The sequence below is a fragment of the Carettochelys insculpta genome, chromosome 18, assembly GCF_033958435.1.
Source record: "Carettochelys insculpta isolate YL-2023 chromosome 18, ASM3395843v1, whole genome shotgun sequence".
NCBI classification, from domain to species: Eukaryota; Metazoa; Chordata; order Testudines; family Carettochelyidae; genus Carettochelys; species Carettochelys insculpta.
The window spans coordinates 21,573,045-21,594,437 of NC_134154.1; the positions used below are offsets into that span (position 1 = coordinate 21,573,045).

Consider the following 21,393-nt stretch of genomic DNA (forward strand, 5'->3'; position numbering starts at 1 on the left):
ATCTCCTTACTCAGGTCTGCCACTCCTTTTTATATGGCACTCCTGGCCCTGATTGGTCGCTTCGTGTGCTGACACTCTAGCCTGCTTAGAGGACTTCTCCACAGTTCCCTTCCTGAGATGGGTGTGACAGAGCACTGAGGACTCCAGTAGGGGGCCTTTGGGCTCAGCCCTCCTCCTCACAGAGCTACACAGGTACAATCCCATGTGTCAATCTGAGCAGACAGATTAACTTCACAGTGTATTTCAGAGACAACCCCCACTGGGAGCTCTGAGGGTCACTCTGGAAATTTGCCAGTAGTCAAGGGCTGTGCAGAACTTTTAAAACAAAACATTCACCCAGCTATGTTTGCTCATTTGCAGCCTCCTGGATAAAAGTGTGGAAATTACTTCTTCCATGGGGTCATCAGCTTTAAAACCACGTGGCTGTTCAGCTGTCTCCCAGGCTCAACCAGCCAGTTTATGCACAGAAACACTGGCAGGCACAAAGCCAAAGTCTGTTGTAAATTTACCCCCCAAAATCCTGTGGTCCTTTCCCCTTGTCCAGTATCTCTGCAGTGGCATGTGCCATCCCGACTCTAGTGCCCATGGAAGAACAACTCCAAAGAGAAAACCTGATCCATAAGCATCATATACCTGAACAGCGGGTGCAAGCACCAGCAACCCCCTGATCAAACCTCAGTGTTTTCAGGTCAGCAGGTTGCTTGATTTACGCTACCAGGACTCTGAGTTTTGGGAAATTCCTGGTTAATTGATAAGAAACTGCAAGTTTGGAGAGGACACAGTCTTTAAAATAACATCCTGGTACGTGAAAGGGTGGGTGTTGGAGGAGAGGGCATGTTTCCCCATGAAATATAAAGCCAGAAATACAAACCAACATCCAGTGCATTACTACTTTGAAATACGTGGGCTATTTCTTAACCGCTGGAGCATTTTTGTGCCATGTTTGAGTCACTTTGCCTCATAGGATGCTGATAAAGGAAGGACCTGCAGAGAATTCTAATAGTGTTGTGGGTTTCCTCTGCATCCTAATGATATGAAATGCAATTCGGTAACATCATCAGCACATTCTGTAGGAAGGCAGTGATTCCCAGATGGTTAAAATGATGCATGTATGAGTTAGGGGATGGGACTGAATAACTGCAACTGCAAGAGTCTGTTACAGTGGCTTAGCACTTTCTTTATTAAATAGATGGCTATAGGGCCACACGTCCATTGAACCCTCCAATGTTCAGGGCAAAATGGATGAAGAGTTATGCTTCAGCAACTTCCAGCAGGTCAGTTTTTCTAACAAGCCTTTTCATTCCCCCGCACTCGTTTTCTCTGCTCCGTTAGCTACATAACCAGTATGGTGGGGGCAGACAATAGAGCAGCATTCCCTCCAGAGCACCGAGCAACTCCTTGCCACCACTGACTGCTCTGATGCGTGCACACAAAGAATGGAGCAAATTTATGCTTGCAATGGCCCAGGTGCCAGCATGCAGTCTGAAGGCAGGCAGCTTTCATCCACCACATCCAGGAGCGTCTGCACCTCTATCAACTTCCATATTAGGCCTCAGTTGCATCCTGCCTGAAGTTGTCCCTCCAGGGCCTTTCAGGACGACAATCTCCAGGGCACAGACTTCCCAGCCCTGTCCCTTCCCATTTTTTCTCATTCACCTCTAATCTGATGCAGCTCCACTCCATCCCCTAATCTCTCCTGGAACCTCTTGTGTCTGGGGCTGCTTTGGAGGTAATTTAGAGCCGACCTCCCGTTTGTCCCCTTTCTGAACTAAGGCTATTCCCAGAGGGGATGGAAAAGGCCTTAGACTGACCATATGGTCCCTAGACTGTGCGAAGAATGGCAGGGAGATGATGCACCAGGATCAGAACTTTTAAGTAACTAAGAGCAACCAAAATCTGCTCATTGATCTTTAGGACATGTTTCAGTCCAGCCCACTGTCCCCTGAAAAAGAGACCCGATGAGGGACATGGACTGCAAAAGGAGTTATTTATTCTCCACTCCCTCTAATCAACAAGTTATCTTAACCATGTATCAGATGGAGCTCAGCAGAGGTTTTGTTATCAGGTGTCATGAATGAATGCCTGGAAAAGGGTTAAACCCAGAGAGAGTGGGCTCTCTGTTGGCAAGCAGCCAGGTGAGTCAAAGGGAAGAGACAGGGAATGTTTTGAATTGAAACAGTTCCTGCTGAGGGAGTCTTTTGTTCTCTGGCTGAAATAAAGAGACCAACATGCTTAATCCTAAACAGGATTAATGAATGCAATAAATATCCTGTCCATAGCATCATATGGGCATACAGATGTAAGTAGAAAGGAAATGTTTAGTTAGACACAATCAGTTATTTTTATTTTGGGTTTGATGTGGAACTTCTCAGGCTGGCTTATGTATTCCCCCTGCACACTGTAACTTCTAAACTGAATCCCAGGGAATTAATTCTCTGTACTCTAACCTTGATTGTTTTAGTTGCTTTGTAACACCTAGCAACCAAATATGCTGCATCACTTTCCTGGTATATTTTACCTTTAATTTTGTTAATAAATTACCTTTTTTTAAAGGCAATGATTTGACTCCTGTGTCATAGAGGTGTGTATTGTGTATATCTGTGCCCAAGATTAAAAGGTCAGCTATCAGATTGCAGTTTAATTTCTTTCTTTTGTTTTCAAGCTCTCTTCTAAGGGAGGGTTAAGAGCCTGGGGTTACCCCGCAGGAAGACATTGTGTGTATGTTATCCTGAGTTATAAAGGGTTTTTTTCCTCACTTGGGTGGTGGCAGCTACTTCCCAGGGTCAGGGAACCTGTGACCTTGGGAAGCTTTTAAGCAGAAGCCCATAGAGGCAAAGTATTGCTAAGATCTCTTACTGTCTGGAAGTGTCAGAGTGGGGATCAGCCTTGACAGGCAGTGTTGGCTTCAAGCTGCTTCTGGAAGGAAAAAAGTTTCCCTGTTTTCATGGTGGAATCTTTCTTGATGAGCAGAGGTAATGTGCAATTGCCTGGAGGTTTAAGAATATACATTTATAAAGTCTGGGAATGTGTGGTTTCCTTAAATTTGCAGGAGCATTATTTTAAGTAGAACTCATACACAGCCCATCATGGTTTTTGTTATTGTTTATGGAGTGCCAGAGTGCATCAGGCACTCAGTGAAGATGCATATCAACATACAGTCCTTGTCCTGAAGCACTGACAAGATAAATGCATGGGCAATATATAAAGGGAGGGGGGAAGGAAGCAAGGCAAACCAAAGTAAGACAAGGGGAAATGAGACACATCTAACCACGTCCTTGATTGTTTTGTGTCTTCTCTGTTTGCCTCCCTCCCATTTCTAAGCCACTGTGTTTCATCTCTGCTTCTTTGGAGGGCAGCAGTAGCATTTACAGAACCTTAGGGAGATAGCTCTCAGCCAGCAAAGGACTTGACAAAGAAACAACATGGGCCACAGTGAACCCTGGGATGTGAGCTCATTTTGCTGGCCCAGAATAATTTTCAGGAGCCGGTAGCTCAGTAGTATGCTGAGCCACATGGAATAGGGTTGCCAGCCCTCCAGGACTGCCCTGGAATCTCCAGGAATTAAAGAATAAGCATCAGTTAAAGATTATGTTGAGTGATAAAACCTCCAGGAACACGTCCAACCAAAAGGGGAAATCCTAATTGAGAATCAGGATGGTTCCACCAAATTGGGGCTGCGTAACAACCTAAGGGGAGAACCAATTGTTCTTTAAGTTGGTTGCGAAGCCGGGGAAGGCTGTACAGCTGTTAAAAGCCTTTTATTCTCTCTCCCTTCTAAACTGATTTTCTGAGCTTTACTGGAATGGAGCTGATTGTGCTAGAAGGGAAAAAAGAACGACACCATGCATCTGGCAATTGTCTCCATGGCAAGCTGTGTGAACAGATCTCTTTTCAGCAAACCACCAGAGAAATAAAAATCTTTATTAGTTACATTTTAAGGGCCCTGTCACACAGACAGCGGAAACCATCTTTCTCTGCTCAACCAAGTTTATGAGTTCACTGGGATTTTGGCAGTAGAAGCTAAAAGTACAGGTTGAACCTGTCTAATCTGGAAATCTCTGGTATGGCAACATCTGTAATCCGGCATCATTTTAATTAGATGGGTGACCACTTATTATGGGTGTGGCCAAGTTTCCCGTGGTCCCACAAACTTTGTTTATGGCCATCAGTTCTGGCTGTTGGTGTTCAGTGATGTTATTTAGCTGTAATTTACCCCAAATGTCTTCTTAGAGAGCAGTAAGTAGTGGAAGGGTTGGTAAAGTGCTAGAAAATATTGACCTCCCTTAGTCCAGCAAATTCTCTCGTCTGGCCTGAGAGTGGTTCAACGTGTATACTGAAGCTGAAACTCCCAAGCAGAGCCTCACATTTTCTATTCTGACCTTACGTAACAGAACAGTTTACACTGTTCAGGCAAACTACACTGCTGCACTCCAGTAAACCCTTGATTTAACGCACTAATAGGGGAGAAAGATGTGTGCATTAATGGCAGAAGTCCATTATATCCAAATGGTTACACTGTATGATGATGCAATGACCTTCCCAGCCCATTGCTAACTCCTGTCCTCTGCCCCCAGCTTCCTTTTCCCCCTCCTGCCCCATTCTTCCCCTCACACCTCCATCTCCCTCTCCCAATTACCGGGAGAGGAGATTAATGCTGGTCTAGCTGTGTCCACCTCCTGCAGCTCTCAGCTCTTCAGCTCCTCCAACCCCCAGCTCCGAGCCGCCTCCGCAAAGGTAGAGCATGGCTGCCCCAACCTGCCAGCAGGCAGCAGCTTCTGACACCATGGCTGCTGCTCAGCATCATTGCAGGCAGCAGCAGCTGGGCACCTACATGCTCCACGCACACAGGGCAGAAGGTGAAGAGCTCCTGAGCCCCACCACAGCCATCCCCTGCCCCCGCCAGCTCCTCTGGCTTCAGCCACTACGGTGGCTTCTCCACCCCCAGTGGCCCCAGCTTCTCTGGCAGCTCTTCCAGCCCCAGCGGTGGCTCTGGTGAGTCTCTGGCATTTATTTGGGGGAAGGGGGGCAGGGGAGCTGGTGGACAACATCCATTATTTCTGAAGTCTATCATCACAGAAACATGGTGGAATGAGGACAATCAGTGGGACACTATCATACCGGGATATAAATTATATCGGAAAGACAGAACAGGTCGTGTGGGTGGCGGAGTGTTACTATATGTGAAGGATAATATAGAATCAAATGAAGCAAAAATCCTAAAGGAATCAAAATGTTCCATAGAATCATTATGGAGAACAATTCATTCCTCTAATATGAATATGGCATTAGGAATATATTACCGACCACCTAACCAGGACAGTGATAGTGATGCTGAAATGTTAAGGGAGATTAGAAAGGCTATCAAAATAAAAAATACAGTAATAATAGGAGATTTCAATTATCCCCATATTGATTGGGTACATGTCACCTCAGGACGGGATTCAGAGATCAAATTTCTTGATGCCTTAAATGACTGCTTCTTGGAGCTGCTAGTACAGGAACCCACAAGGGGAGAGTCAATTCTCAATCTAGTCCTGACTGGAACGCAGGATCTGGTCCAAGAGGTAACTGTTACTGGACCGCTTGGAAACAGTGACCACAATATAACAACTTTTAATATTCCTGTGTTGGGAAGAACACTGCAGCGGTCAAACACTCTGGCATTTAATTTCAAAAAGGAGAATTACACTAAAATGAGGAAGCTAGTTAAACAGAAACTAAAAGGTAGAGTAACTAAACTAAAATCCCTGGAAGCTGCATGGAAACTGTTTAAAGACACCATACTAGAGGCCCAACTTAAATGTATACCCCAAATAAAAAAACACAGTAAGAGACCTAACAAAGAACCACCATGGCTTAACAGCCATGTTAAAAAGGCAGTGAGAGAGAAAAGGGCAACTTTTAAAGAGTGGACGTCAAATCCTAGTAGGAAAATAGAAAGGAACACAAACACTCCCAAATTAAGTGTCATAATGTAGTAAGAAAAGCCAAAAAGATTTTGAGGAACAGCTAGCCAAAAATTCAAAAAATAATAGTAAAATGTTTTTTAAATACATTAGAAGCAGGAAGCCCGCTAAAAAAGCAGTGGGGCCCTTGGATGATAAAGATATAAAAGGAGTGATCAAGGAAGACAGTGCCATTGCGGAGCGATTAAATGATTTCTTTGCTTCAGTCTTTATGGCTGAGGATGTTACAGAGGTTCCTAAATCTGAGCCAGCCTTTTTAGGTGACAAATCTGAGGAACTCTCCCAGATTGAAGTGACATTAGAGGAGGTTTTGGAGTTAATTGATAAGCTGAATAGTAACAAGTCTCCAGGACCAGACGGTATTCACCCAAGGGTTCTGAAAGAACTCAAATGTGAAATTGCGGAGTTATTAACAGTGGTTTGTAACCTATCCTTTAAATCCGCTTTGGTACCCAATGACTGGAAGATGGCCAATATAATGCCAATATTTAAAAAAGGCTCTAGAGGAGACCCTGGCAATTATAGACCGATAAGTCTAACATCAGTACCAGGCAAATTAGTAGAAACAATAGTAAAGAATAAAATTGCAAGGCACGTAGAAGAGCACGAATTGTTGGGCAAAAGTCAGCATGGTTTCTGCAGAGGGAAGTCGTGTCTAACTAATCTATTAGAATTCTTTGAAGGGGTTAATACACATGCGGACAAGGGGCACCCAGTGGACATAATATACCTAGATTTCAAGAAAGCCTTTGACACGGTCCCACACCAAAGGCTTTTATGTAAATTAGGCGGTCATGGGATAGGAGGAAAGATCCTTTCATGGATCGGGAATTGGTTAAAAGACAGAAAACAAACGGTTGGAATAAATGGTAAATTTTCACAATGGAGGGGGGTAACTAGTGGTGTTCCCCAGGGGTCAGTCCTGGGACCGATCCTGTTCAACTTGTTCATCAATGATCTAGAAAATGAGGTAAGCAGTGAGGTGGCAAAGTTTGCAGATGACACCAAGTTGTTCAGGACAGTCAAAACCAAAAGGGATTGTGAAGAACTACAAAAAGATCTCAGCAAACTGAGTGATTGGGCAGCAAAATGGCAAATGAAATTTAATGTGGGTAAGTATAAGGTAATGCACATTGGAAAAAATAACCCAAATTACACGTACAACATGATGGGGTCAAATTTAGCTATGACAGATCAGGAAAGGGATCTTGGAGTTATAGTGGATAGTTCTCTGAAGACATCCACGCAGTGTGCAGCGGCAGTTAGTAAAGCAAATAGGATGTTAGGAATTATTAAAAAGGGACAGATAATAAGACAAAAGATATCATACTTCCCCTATATAAAACTATGGTACGCCCACATCTTGAGTACTGTGTGCAGATGTGGTCTCCTCACCTCAAAAAAGATATATTGGCATTAGAAAAGGTTCAGAAAAGGACGACTAAGATGATTAGGGGTTTGGAACGGGTCCCATATGGGGAGAGGCTAGAGAGACTGGGACTTTTCAGTCTGGAAAAGAGGCGATTGAGGGGCGATATGATAGAGGTATATAAAATCATGAATGGTGTGGAGAAAGTGAATATAGAAAAATTATTTACCTTCTCCCATAATACAAGAACTAGGGGACACCAAATGAAATTGATGGGTAGTAGGTTCAAAACTAATAAAAGGAAATTTTTCTTCACACAGCGCACAGTCAACCTGTGGAACCCCTTGCCAGAGGAGGCTGTGAAGGCCAGGACTCTATTACAGTTTAAAAAAGAGCTCAATAAATGTTTGCAGGTTAGGTCCATAAATGGCTATTAGCCAGGGGTAAAGTATGGTGCCCTAGCCTTCATAACAAGGGCAGGAGATGGATGGCAGGAGATAAATCACTTGATCATTGTCTTCTGTTCTCCTTCTCTGGGGCACCTGGCATTGGCCACTGTCGGCAGATGGGATACTGGGCTGGATGGACCTTTGGTCTGACCCAGTATGACCATTCTTATGTTCTTATCAGGGTCCATTAAATTGAGGGTTTACCGTACTTTGAAAATAATTAGCAGCAATTCAGAAAGAGACCATTAGGGGCTTGCAATCCTGAGCTAAATTAAATTAGCTAGACAGAATATTTATGCTTTGCACCACGGGGGCTCCAAATGATGCTCAATAACAACCATAAGGTCCATTGCTCAGTATGCATCTCCCATGGAAGATCAGTACAGGGACACCTAGCTGGTGCTCATTATTGTGTTCAGGGAGGAAATCCCATTAATACAGCTTCATATCATAAAAGTTGTATTTCAGTGCATTAGCTGGTATATACTTCCACAGTGGTTGGAGAGCTAATAGTGTCAAGGCTTCTATCTAACCAACACTTCCTCATGCATTAACATTTCATTCAATCCCAGCCCAGTCATGCTTTCGAAAGAAAGAGGAAATTTACATCCGCACATGCAAAAGGTCTTAATTAACACATTCACTTTTATTTGCATAATCAGTGTTACAAATATTTTATAGGTTAATTAGAGACGATGCAAATTGGATTAAGGAGATTTAATTTGGGTTTTGATAACCTATTATATTGCCACAGCTGTAAATACATTCAGCATTATACATTGGTTCTAAAGCCCTGCTTTGCTTTTCAACATCTTTTTTTTTGCACCATTATTTGGCAGGCTTAAATAATTTATTCTCCCTCTTTTCCCCTGCAAACTCTTTGTTACAGATCCCCCTAACTGTAGTGATGTCTATCATAGATGGATTGAGCCAGTAATCCACACATGGCAATAGCTGTTTCAACATTTTATAGAAGTTTGCTATGCACTGTTGTTATCCAGGTGCAGGGTAAAAACATGATTAAAATTTCCTTGGACTCCCCTATGCCTGAAGGAATACTGCACAAATCTTCAGACCAATTGCAGGGGGTGTCACAAGCTGACCTAAGGTTGATTAAATGCTGATGACCCCCTGCAACAAGGCTGAGCTAAGGTTTGGGCTAGTAATGAAACTCCAACCCTAGCAAACGTTGCATGGTTTCATATTGATCAAACATTGCACAGATCTAATACACCAGAGAGCAGTAAAAGTAACATACAATGAGATGCAAACTAACTTCCATTATAGCCTAAGAAAATAGTCACAAACAGGTATGTTAATACAAACAACACAGAAATATAGGAATCACCATTCTGATCAAAGCAGTGTTTTCTGGAATACAATAGTCTCTCCTAGATAAGTATCAGAGAGGTAGCTGAGTTAGTCTGTCCTTGATAGTGGCTACTAAATGTTTCAATAAAAGATGAAAGCAATGATGCATTGGACAGACACAGGGTGGATTTCTTGCTGTGCCCAGGCAGTTAGTGGTTAGCTTATGTCCTAGAGCATAAGCATTCATAACTTACCTGTTTTTATTCCTATCAAATGTACTTATTATCCATAGGTTTCTATTCCTAATAGTGAGAAGGAAGTAGACTCCTCCTTCTGTATATGTCAGAGTGACCCAATCAGGTACAAAGGACTTCAAGTTGGAAAAACTGTGGGTGAAAATAATTGTTCATGTACTCCCCACAAAATCCCCTAAACAAAACACCCCAAACTTTTTTCTGTTATACCATACACTGTCAATACCAAACATTTTGCATGAGAATCCCATATTAATGCTCATGAGTTAGCAATGCTCATTACAGAAGAGTTCATTAGTGACTCAATAGAGCAACCAGGGCTGAAACAAGGTCAGAGCTTTCAAGCCAGACAAGTCTATGCTTACTAAAGACATTCATGCTGAAAAATATTGCTCTGTTCTATGTATTTCATCTTAAAGTGAGATACCCAGTTATAGATCAGCAGATGGTACTATGTTAACATGAGTATCTCCAGATTTCCAGGCTGTAGGTTTAATAGTTCAGCTAAAATAGTGGTTAACATGAGCCCTCACTCTTTCAAGTGATAGATGGCACTGTGGATATAAATTAGTTTAATGGCGAGCAGATACGAGCATTCTTACCTGTTCCTTGAATTTGGTGCTATCCTTTGACAGCTAACAGTTGTAGTTGAATGTTTTCCACCATTCCCCACTTCCTGCTTCACGTCCCATTGCTGGGGATCACTTGTCTTCGCACTAAGAATATTCACACCCTTCTTCACCTTGGCCCTGTTGGGAGCAGTGATCATGAAATATTTAGAAGAGGGGCGTTCACAATGGTAGCTTTCCTAATGCAGCTCAGAAAAATTCAACACATCAGAATTAAGGAGAGCACTGAGGGTGTTTCTAAATCCATTTGAACCCAGTAAAGAAAGCAGGAGGGATAACATTAATGCAGACCAATGGCAGCCTTTTAATTTTATTGACAGGATAAATGAACATCTATTTCCATCGTCTCAGACTTTACGGCCAGAAGGGATCATCATGATCATGATATCTTCATGTCAGTCTGTTCTGGTATGGCTATGGTCTGAAGAAGTGGGTCTGTCCCACAAAAGCTCATCACCTAATAAATTATTTTGTTCGTTTTTAAAGTGCTACTTGACTGCTTTTTTGTTTTGATAGTATATAGACTAGCACGGCTCCCTCTCTGTTACTTTCTGGGAAAGACAGGCTCTCTGGAGGCACTTTATGACAAATGTGATGTATCAAAATATACACAGGACAGTCGTCCCCCTATTTCTGCAAAAGTTCCTCATGTAGTAGAAATTTTCCCCAGTGTGGAACACCCACAAAAAGTATGAGGAACCTACAGTTAAGCTATGGCTACCGTGCAGGTCTTACAGAGGTAAAGAGACTGTAGCACTGCTAGCACAGATGCTTCAAGCTGATTGAAGACCCTTAATTATGGCAGCCCCTGCAAATAACACTGTGTAAGTCAGTGAGGGAAGCTCTCCCACCAACATAACGTTGTCCACACAAGCACTGCGGTGGGTGTAGTTTACATTGCTCAAGGGGGTAGCTTAGTCACACCCTGGCTATATCTACATTAGCCAAAAACTTCGAAATGGCCACGCAAATGGCCATTTCAAAGTTTACTAATGAAGCGCTGAAATACATATTCAGCACCTCATTAGGATGTGGACGGCCGCGGTGCTTCGAAATTGATGCGGCTCGCCGCTGCGCGGCTCATCAGCAGATAGGAATAAGGAGACTTTGAAGTAGCCGGGGTCCTTTTGAAAAGGAGCCCCGTCTGGACGAGCCGCGCGGCGGCGAGCTGTGTCAATTCGAAGCGCCGCAGTCGCCTGCTTGCTAATGAGGCACTGAATATGTATTTCAGCGCTTCATTAGTAAACTTCGAAATGGCCATTTGCATGGCCATTTCGAAGTTTTTGGCTCGTGTAGACACGGCCTCTGAGTGACTAAAATTATACCAAAGAAAGAGGCAGCACTGCTTGTATGTCTGAAAACTGGAATTAGTGGGTTCAGCAATGCTGGAACACGGATGTTCCTGGACCAGAGAGCCATGAGGCTGACATCCGGCTGCCTGGCTGGGGCCCCAGTGGTTGGTAGCAAGGATGACATCCAGCAGCCTGGCCAGGGTGGCAGCTGGTGGCAATGGGGCCAGGTCTGGCGGTAGGGGAGCCAGTCCTGTGGTAGGGGACCTCCCTTAGTTCAGTAAATTCCCTCCTTTGGGAATAGTCACTTCCTGATGGTGCTGGACCAGGGAGGTCCAACTTGTAGATAAGTAGCCTTAGCTATATCCTATGAGTAGTAGCTTTTTAAAGTAACCCTCTTCCTTGCCTCTCATCTATTTGTAGTTCTGGGGCATTGACATCAGATTGGTTTGCATTCTTGCTTTTTGTTTTTTGGATTCTCTTATTCTCTCTCTAATGTCATTTCCGGAAAATAATCTTTTAGAAACTTTAATATAATGTAGTCTATTGATGAGAGCTGGGATCCGTGTTTCCATTTCTGCCATGGATTTATTGCACAACCCTGGACAAGTTAATCTCTTCCTAGGCCTCTAATACCATCAGCATGGGATGTTGTCAGGTTTAATTAAAGAGATTATAAAGTGATTGAAGAGTCTCTCAAGTGCAAAAATTATGACTCCAATTTTGGTGACAATCAATTTTCATTACAGGACATCAAGAATGAAAGAGACCTATCCATCTACATTGGCGCTAATAGAGTCTCCTGCTCCAGAGCATCTGTGAGCTTACAGAAGTCACTCAGAGTTGGATTCTCCTACTTATATGTGTGCACGCACACGTGTTGTGAATTAGAGTCAATTACAACACCCTGGTTTTGCAACAGCCTGGCCCCAGCATCAGTTATACCAGCCTAAGTTCTGTTCTAAATCATGCCACTGGTGTCCTTGTGGGACTTACCTCAGTGGAAGCCAGGGAGAAATCAGACAGAGCACAATGGAAAATAGGCTCTGAAGACCAGCTTTTGAAAAGTTATCAGACACCTAAGAATGCAGATACATGGCTGAGAAAATCCAGAAGGCATCTACGTGCCTAATTTCCACCAAAATCAAATTTTTATTTCACCAAAAAAAAAAAGTTTTGGATTAATGTGAAACAGTTCCTCTCCCCCACCAATTCTGCACTTCAGTTTATCCAAAATAAGAACAATCAATTATTCTAACAGATCTCCTTTGAGTGTTTATGAACCTTTTAAATTTTTTCATAAATCCTTCACTAAAAATATTAGCTTGTCCTGGCATTGAAATTTAATAAAACCTCTGAAATCCAAATCTGAAGAACACCCATTGCTTAAATGCTGAAATATCACCAAAGAAAGATTTAAAAAACAAACCTTTCACCTAGACCTTTTGGGCCTCTTCCACTTGAAAATGGCTTTGAAATGGCACAATGTCAGTTGAAATTGGATATACAACATTTGAATTTTGAGTAGGATTACAATTTCCTAAGAAGTTACAAATTGCTCCTTCAACCATGCAACTTGAAATAATCAATGGATGGACTCTTGTTTATCAGGGAGGACACTTTATCTGGCCAAGGTTAGTAGTACAATCTACCACCACAGGACAATACCATTTTGTTAATTAGCTACAATATTGGGCATTAGGATGAGTGGCTTTCACATTTACCATTATGTAAAACCCATTTAAAGAAACATACCATTCAGGAATAAAGTAGGTTACATTTAGTAAGGAAAATCAATGTTGTGACTTAGCACTGGAATTAGGGTATGAATACGCAGAAGACTTAGCCTCCTAAATAAATATGCAGCAGTGTAATCTGTTACTCTCCCTCTAAAAGGGGCACTGAGTTTTATATAACAAGGTCAACGGATGACTCAGAATGAGGTCAGACCATACTGAGTCCCATGTACTTTTAAGTAGGTCTCTACACGCATGCCACAAATGTTTTCACTTAAATGTTAATTTACACACATCTGACTGCTAGCAGGGAAAAGTCTATAGAATTATTTTCCAAAGATGGGTTGACCTTATTGTATGGCTGCAATTAAATAGTCCTTAACTAACCAACTATGTATCTAATTTTTTTAAGTTCTAGCTCCACACAAACCCCTAGACTAAAGACCCATGAGCCAAATTGCTTGCTAGTCCTCTGTATTTACCTGTCTGACCCATGTGTCTTATACATGTATACTGCATTCTCTAAGCTGTGCCGAGTGCAGTGGGTGACAATAACTGTAGATGACAAGCAGCTGGGTACTCTAGGCTTCCTTGGAGCATACTTTCCCACTCCAATTGACCAATTTCCCTCTCTGCTGTGCCTATTCAATCACATAGAATCACCCAGCCAGCCACTTGTTTGTATTCCTCCTTTCCTTGAAATGAATTGTGCCAACCCACAGAAACTTGTCGCTCAGCACATCTGAAATGCTTGGCCACTTATAATTCCAAATGTATCATGATTGCTTTCCCCAACAGCAAGAGGGACTGATCATCAGAAGGGAGTAGGACCTACTGGAGTTCATTGAACCCCAGTGTCAGAAGTAAACAGGTCAGATTTAGTCTTCCGTTGTTCACATTTTGTTTCATGCTTCCTTTTCCATCTCCTTGGGCCACATTTTCCATCACCTAGCCGAGCAGTAATCTCTCATCTACCACCACTGCAGTTCTTTCGAGTGTTTGAAGTGGTTACGCTTGCTCCAGCCATTTATTGTCCAAATATCCAAAGAATTAGACCTTAGAATACAGACTAGAGACATTTCTAAGGCAGCCATGAGCACAGCATTGATTTTGAACCTCCATCCAAGGTAGGACTTGAATTCTGCTGTTTGCCCTGCCCTGGCCATAAGCTATGTGACATAGGAATGCTGCTAGACCAAGGATCAGCAACCCCCCAGGCACACATGCCAAGTTTATCAGCATGTGAGGCGGGAGCTCAGCCCTACCCGTCCTCCCCCATGTAGCCAGGAGCTTGCTCAAAGCCATGCTGCCAGTGGATTAACAAAAGACCAGCTCATGCTACCAACTACCACCTAAATGGTAAAGCTCTGCATCTCAATGTGTTTATTAATAAAGCTGTTGTAAGTAGGACTATTGGTGACTTTAAAAAATATCACTAAGCTCAGACTGTACATACAAGCCAAAAAGTGAGATTTCGACACTACAGCTTGGAAAGGTTGCTGACCCTTGTGCTGGACCTCTTCAGCTATTTTGACTACGTGATTTCTATGTATGTAGTAATCCAACCAAGGCTCATGGCCTACCCTGTCAAACCCAGTGTTCGAATGCATGAAAATCCTATTCTGGTCCCTGAACTTGTACTGCATTGTTCTGCTTCTCTCATGATTGGCAGACAGGAACTCACTCTAGCACTTGAAACAGAGACACCACCACCTGTCAGCCAGCAAGATAAGACAGAGACAAGAATCCTGCTGTCTTCCAGCAGTATATACACTCGGAAAGGGAGAAGGATGTATTCTCCCCTCACCACCCTCCGCAGGTGAGCCACGGGGGGCGAGGAAGAGAGCATGGGGAAAGTTCTAAACATAGGCCCCAATCCAGCAAAGCCCTGAAGCATATGCATGCCTTTAAACCCAAGAGCAGAATGACTAATCTGCAGAGAGCTGTTCACATGGTGAAAGCTAAGCATGCGCATAAGTGCCTTTGCTAGATTGGGGCTGTAGTTTTTGATCATTCAGCAGAACTAAACCACACCATGGAGAGATGAATCACCTTTATTTTAGAACGGGACAAAATCATGGTGAGGTTGGCTGCAGGTTAGCACTGGATTGGGGTTTCTCTAAGGATGGTTTTGAAGCCCTTTCCCAAGCAGTAGGTAGAATGTTGAGTGAGGTAATGCCTGGATCTCTATTGTTACTAATTTGCATCACAAAAAAACCCTTGTACCTCATTTTTGCCTCAGACTTTGAGTCGTCTTTTCCTCTTTTTACTCCAACAGAAAGCTGGAGCATTTTTCTGGCAGGGAAAACAAATAACATTGAGATAACAAACAGCAAATAACATAGAGTCTCCCAGAACCTTTACATTTGAATGTCACTGGTGGATTCTTGCCAAAACTAAATAAAGGAATTTTAGAAAACCCCACAACGGTAAACCAACTTTGTTAAGATTTACTATTTCCAATCAAAAATTGAAGTCTTTAATTTCATCGGCAAATTTTCTTTTAAGCCTATAATGTCTCAGCCTTCCCAAAGTGTAAATTTTAGAGACAAATAAACATAATTAATGTGTTCAGATCAGCTACACCTATATAGCTCTTCGTTATTGCACTTTGGTGTCTCTTTTGCTGTCAGGTTAAAAGAAACTGCAAGTTTATCAGTAACTATATACAGTATGCATCTGATAAATGCAGTACATCCAAATAGCAATTAAATCAGCCAGAGACAGTGGAAGATGTGATTTATGACTCTAGGAGTCTTTGAAGCTTTCTCACATTACAATTTTCTCATTTAAATTAAAATCTTGGGGGCATGTTTACGCTCATGATAAGCTGATACCACCTGCCAACAAGATGTTGACAGGACAAGCTATGAGCTCTGCAAATTTCTTCACATGCCATAGCTTAGGCAATGTATCCCAATCCTAAATGCCTTCCAATGCCTTCCTAGTCACAGAGAGGTAGCCATGTTAGTCTGTATCTTCAGAAAACAAATCAAGGCATTTTGTAGCACCGTAAAGACTAACACTATTATTTATTAGGAGATGAGCTTTCGTGGGAAAGGCCCACTTCTCTCCAGATCTGAAGAGAACAGGACTGCTTGCTTTGTTTTCTGAAGATACAGACTAGTCTAATTTGGAGTACCTCCTCAAAAGAAGCTGCCAGGCTTGCTGTATGGTGTTGGACTGTTGTGATGCTGACAAGAGAGCTAACAGCTACTGCCTTCCATGATTCTGCCGCCAAATCAAAGTCTGAGTGGAGATGACAACTGTAAATTTCACCAGTGACCGACGCCAGGTCAGCAAGCCCTCCATTCCCTGCCAGAGTGTTTTCTTTTCCAAACTCATTCTGTGTTTTTTGCATGTCATTTAAGCTCCTTCCTCTCACTTGCATGCTGTTCTTTGATCCCAACCCAGCCTAGTCTCACGTGAACAACCGCTGCTTCACAGAGAACAAACAAAACAATCTCACCTTCCCAGGTGCGCTGTGAAAGCTGCTGCACTGCATTAACTTTTCAGGAAGAAGTTTTCTAAATGCTATATCTTATAAACCCAATCTTATGCTTCGACTTAGCAAACACTGACCCCTTTTGGTTGCTCTTTTCCAGTGCCTCAAATCCTTTCCAACCTGTAATGTTTGTTAACACTCAGAAGGCTTCACTCAGGATCTGTTCAAGCTATGGGAGAGCACCTAATGTTACTGAATTCTAAAGGACACATTGTAAGAAATGATTTCTTCATCTCAGGATCAATTTTAAAAAAAATCCAAAGAACTTCTTCTGGTAGCTCTGACCTGTTCCTGGGCTGCATTTTCCAGCAAGTCTTCAACCTTCTCAAGTGCTGCCATAAGAAATTCAACCTCTTTGTGCCACAATTTAAGTCATTCCCTTCTCATCTTTGTTTCCTTACTAAATCAGCAGATTACAGCCATCTTGAGGCACCCATAAAATTCAGGAAGTAGACAAACTGCACCAATTAAACAGCACTGGTTTTATTTAGAAAGTCTTTTCTTTTCACCTGGAAAACAAAAGAATGGCCATGTGGGTCAGACAAAAGGTCAGTCTAGCCCAGTATTCTGTCTTCTGACTGGCCAGTGCTGGGTGCCCCAGAAGGAATGAACAGAACATGTAATCATCAAGTGAGCCATCCTCTGTCACCCATTCTCAGCTCTGACAAGAAGAGACTTGGTCAGGGGTGGACAATATTTTTTTCAAGGGGATGGGACACTCCAAGATTAGATGAGATGCAAAGAGGCCCCAGCTGCAGTGAGTGGGGAGAAGGCCAGGAGGCCCGGGATGGCCAGTCACTTGGAGATGCGTGTGCTGGCCCAGTGTAAGGACCTGGGGGACATGGATGGGTTCCTTACCTCCTTTCATCATGCCTGCAAGTTGCACAAGGTTCTCCCAGCCGAATGGCTCTGATAGTTCACCCCCTTGCTGGACCAGCAGGCCGCAGTGGTGCTCAACCAGCTGGAGGAGCTGCAGCCTAAGCACTATGAATGGGCCAAATCAAGATTTTGGTAAGTGTTCAAGGACTGCACTTTTCTACAGAGGGGCTGTGAGACTGAGGTAGGGTGCAGAAAGGAGCTCAGGGTAAGGGACTGGGGTACAAGATAGGGTGGGGGGTCTGAGAGGGAGATTGGGTGAAGGAGGATGTGGTGACCTGAGGCAGGTGATTGGGGACAGGGTCTAGGAGGTGTATGGGTGCAGTCAAGGATTCGGGCCTGGGGAGGGGCATAAGAGGGGGTGCAGTGTCTGGGAGGGAGTTGGGGTATAGTGTCAGAGGCAGGCTCCAGCCAGGTGGCATTTACTTAAGCAGCTTCTGGACGGCAACACTCTCAGGCTGGCTTCCCTGCTCGCCAGCAGCATGAGCCCATTGGCTGCTCTCTGTGGTTGTCTGTGCTGGGGGTGGAGAGGGCAAATTCTCTCAGCTTCTATTGGCCAGAAATTGGCTGAGAGGAGCTGAGAAATTGTGCTGCACAACCGCCGCCCCAGTTTCACGTTTCAGCCAATAGGAGCAGAGAGATTTTGCTGATTTCTGAGCCTCCACTGGCTGCTTTCCAGCTAATAGGAGTTGAGAGAGTTGGCTGGGAGTGGGGGGTAGCACCCAAAGCTTGCTGTCTCTCTCCGTGGTTCGGCTGTGGGCCAGATTAAAAGGCCTGGTGGGCCAGATCTGGCCTGCAGGACTTATCTTGCCCACCTCTGGACTAAGGACCTCATCCCATATATGCTGGCTTATCTGTATCCAACCGATGTCTCTTGTCATATACTGAGGTGAAATTTCTTTGGGGCAGGGAATGGCTTTTTGTTCTGGGTTGGAACACTGCCTGACCGGAGCCTCCTGGACAGAAACAAGAAGATGTTTTTGGCAGAGAACTGAGTGTGAAGAATTCTTGGGTGTGCAACTCACTTCCCTGACTTCACCCTATTTGGCAGGCCAAGGCATGGATTTGTGACATCTTGGGAATGCCACGAAGGCCCATTTTTATCTCTCCCATCCCTCAGGCTCTCGAGGAGGTAGAGGGAGGTGTCCATGCTTGCAGGCTGCCCGTTTGCACCTTTCGTGAGATATTTGAAAGGCACCCCATGGATTTCATCATCCTGGCCCATTATTTAGGCACTGAACTCTCACTGAAAGCAACAGTAGTCCTACTGATGTCAGTGGGAATAGGTACAGGCTGAACCTCGCTCGTCCGGAACCTTGGGACCTTACCAATGCCAGATAAGAGAATTTGCTGGACCTTGGGAGGTCAATATTGTCTAGCACATTACCAACTCTTCCCCTGCTTTCTGGGTTCCTAGAAGACATTTAGGGTGAAATAACTAAATAACAGCATAGAATGCTGAGAAGCAGGACTGGTGGCGGTAAACCAACGTTATGGGACCGCAGGAAGCTTGACCACACCCATGTAAAGTAGTCATCTGGCTAACTAAAATCACGCTGGATTACGGATGTTGCTGGATGAGAGCGCTCTGGATTAGAAAGGTTCAACCTGTATCTCATCTCCCTAAGGTCACTTTGAACAGCTTAGCTCCACAGCAGTGGTGGACTGCACGGCTACATTTTAAACATTTAAACTAAAGGAACCAAAAGAACCAGGGGGTGAACACTTAGGGGAACTTCCCATCTGGATTAGCTCAGGTCTGTTTTGGTGATTAACTGTTTGTTAACCCTTGTGATCCCTTCAAATTCCCAGCCAAATTATTATTATTTTTCTGAATCAGTGAACTACTCATATAAGCTCCTAATATATTTCCCAGCAAAACTGCTTTCCCCAGCATTGAGCACTAATACCTTTTCCCCAGCATTAGTTAAGGGATTATAGGATAGACATGAGAAAAATATATATTCAGGAGTGATCTATGGTATGTAGAGACTCCAGGGTTGTCTTTCTGGCAGTGAGTAAACTCAGCCTGAATTTACAACCTGTTAACATTCTGCCTCTAGCAAAGATAAACATTGCAAACTCCATAGCTGTCATGGGGCTGCTACTCTGTTGAACTTGGATCAGCTGGATAGCAGAGATTTTAGGGGAAACAACACTATTACAGACTGCCTTGAGTGGTGCAGAAATCCTGCTTCATCCAGGTCCCTTCCCTCTCTGAATGTGGCACCAGCTATTTAACACTGAAATGAGTCACAGATGCTCTAATAAAGTAAAAGCAGGGCAGCTCCTTAAACTGTCACAAACACCCTGCTTGACCTCTGCCTAGGATCACCAGATTAGTGAGCGCTCCAAGGTGTCAGGCTGGTATCATCAGCGGAATTAATAGCGAGAAAAAAGGCAGAAGGGCTGGTTCAAATCAATACCCATGCACCAAATATGCTCAGGGTCAGATAAATCCATGCTTTCCCTGGCCCTGAAGGCTCAGGGCTCTCTAGGACACAGCAGCGTGGCCAACCTGCACAGTTTTAGCAACACCATAATATCTGATGTTCTTTGTAAAGCTCCAGCTTCTGGAATAACGTGAACACTTGAGACTGCTAGCTTGCATTCAAGAGAAAATAGCATCTAGTCCTCCCAAGGGTAGAGGAATGACTGACTTATATTAACCCAAGTGTTTTCAATGACGATAACCCCTCATTTATTATTCATTTTAAAAATCTCATGATTTTTTAGCCACTCTCATGATGATTTGGAAGTCTGACTCATGACTTCTCAACAGTTGGGGCCGACAATACTAACATTATGGACAGGCCTCAGTGTGGCGCCTTTCACATTAGGTCTTCCCCTTGATTTACACCCAAAAGCACACTAATCATCTCCTCTGAAGCCAAAGGGAAATTGTGGGCACACAAGAAATGAAGGATGAAGCCCATAGCAGGACAAACAATGACTTTTGGGGCCTCGAGAATTTTCCCAGGATTACTCAGCAGTGATTTTATACCTGAAATCAAACATTTCCTAGCCAGCAACAACATCTACGGGAGAAGGGGGATCTATATGAACCTGGGATTTAAAAGAAGCAGGGCAATGCAAGCAGTGATTGAACTGCTCAGATTCTATATGGGAGGAACTTAAAAAGGCTGATGTATAAACCCCACCAAGTTAAGGCCTTTGAAAGGTCCTCTCTGCAGGACTAGGCCCCGAATTCATGTGAGCTAGCACTACGTGAGTGAGTAAGGGTCACAGGATAGAGCCCAAGCCCAGATACACGGCCTGGCTTCTGCTCAGGTTTATCTCCAAAGGAAATTGAAACAAGCCCAGCCTGGGTAAATCCAGAGGAGGGATTTCGCGGCACATGAGAAAGATGATCTCTGTAGAGCTATAATATAGGGTCAGAGACATTTTTGAGATAAACAAATGCACCAAGATTACATTTGCCATTGCATGCACTTTCCATTATTATGACAAGATCTCTAAGCTGAGCGTGCATGGTGTCGCCACAACTGACATGGCCAGGGCATTACTAAGAAAAATACTTACCGTTTGTGGTATTTATTAGGATTATTACTTAGTGACTTTTGCAAGTAATCTTCTCCTACAGTGCCGTTGTACTTTTAATCCTCTCCCCAGTCCGTGTCTGGCAGCTGTTACCACTACACTTTACCATCCGCCATGCAGACGCCAAGGCTGCTTTTCCAATTTCCTAAGGGGAATCCTTCCCTGCTGAGCTTTAGTGTTGGAAAGAGGGAGGAGTGCCCAGGAAAGGTCAATAAACGAGCGGTTGTGTTGGGAGCTTCTAACGATCAAATTCTGGGGCCACTGGGTTCCACAGAATCACGGAGATTAGGAAGGGAAAAAAGTAGCTGCAGCTGACCAGGTAGGCAGGATTGTCCTGTGCAGCATGAGTGCACAGAATAGTTAAGTAACTTTCTCCTACGTATACAGCGGCTTAGTTGAAAATAGAACTCAGGGGTTCTAGCTTCGTGACCATTACTCTAATCACTAA

The 21,393-nt window shown here is 43.6% G+C and overlaps 1 protein-coding gene across 1 annotated transcript in view; it reads right to left on the reverse strand.

Annotated features, from left to right (window-relative positions):
- TMEM132C (transmembrane protein 132C) overlaps positions 1-21,393 on the reverse strand; it is a 278,501-nt gene that overhangs the window by 155,400 nt on the left and 101,708 nt on the right. The window contains exon 3 of the mRNA XM_075013049.1: positions 9,952-10,098. Within this exon, the coding sequence (XP_074869150.1) occupies positions 9,952-10,098 (147 nt within the window). The remainder of the gene's footprint in view (positions 1-9,951; positions 10,099-21,393) is intronic.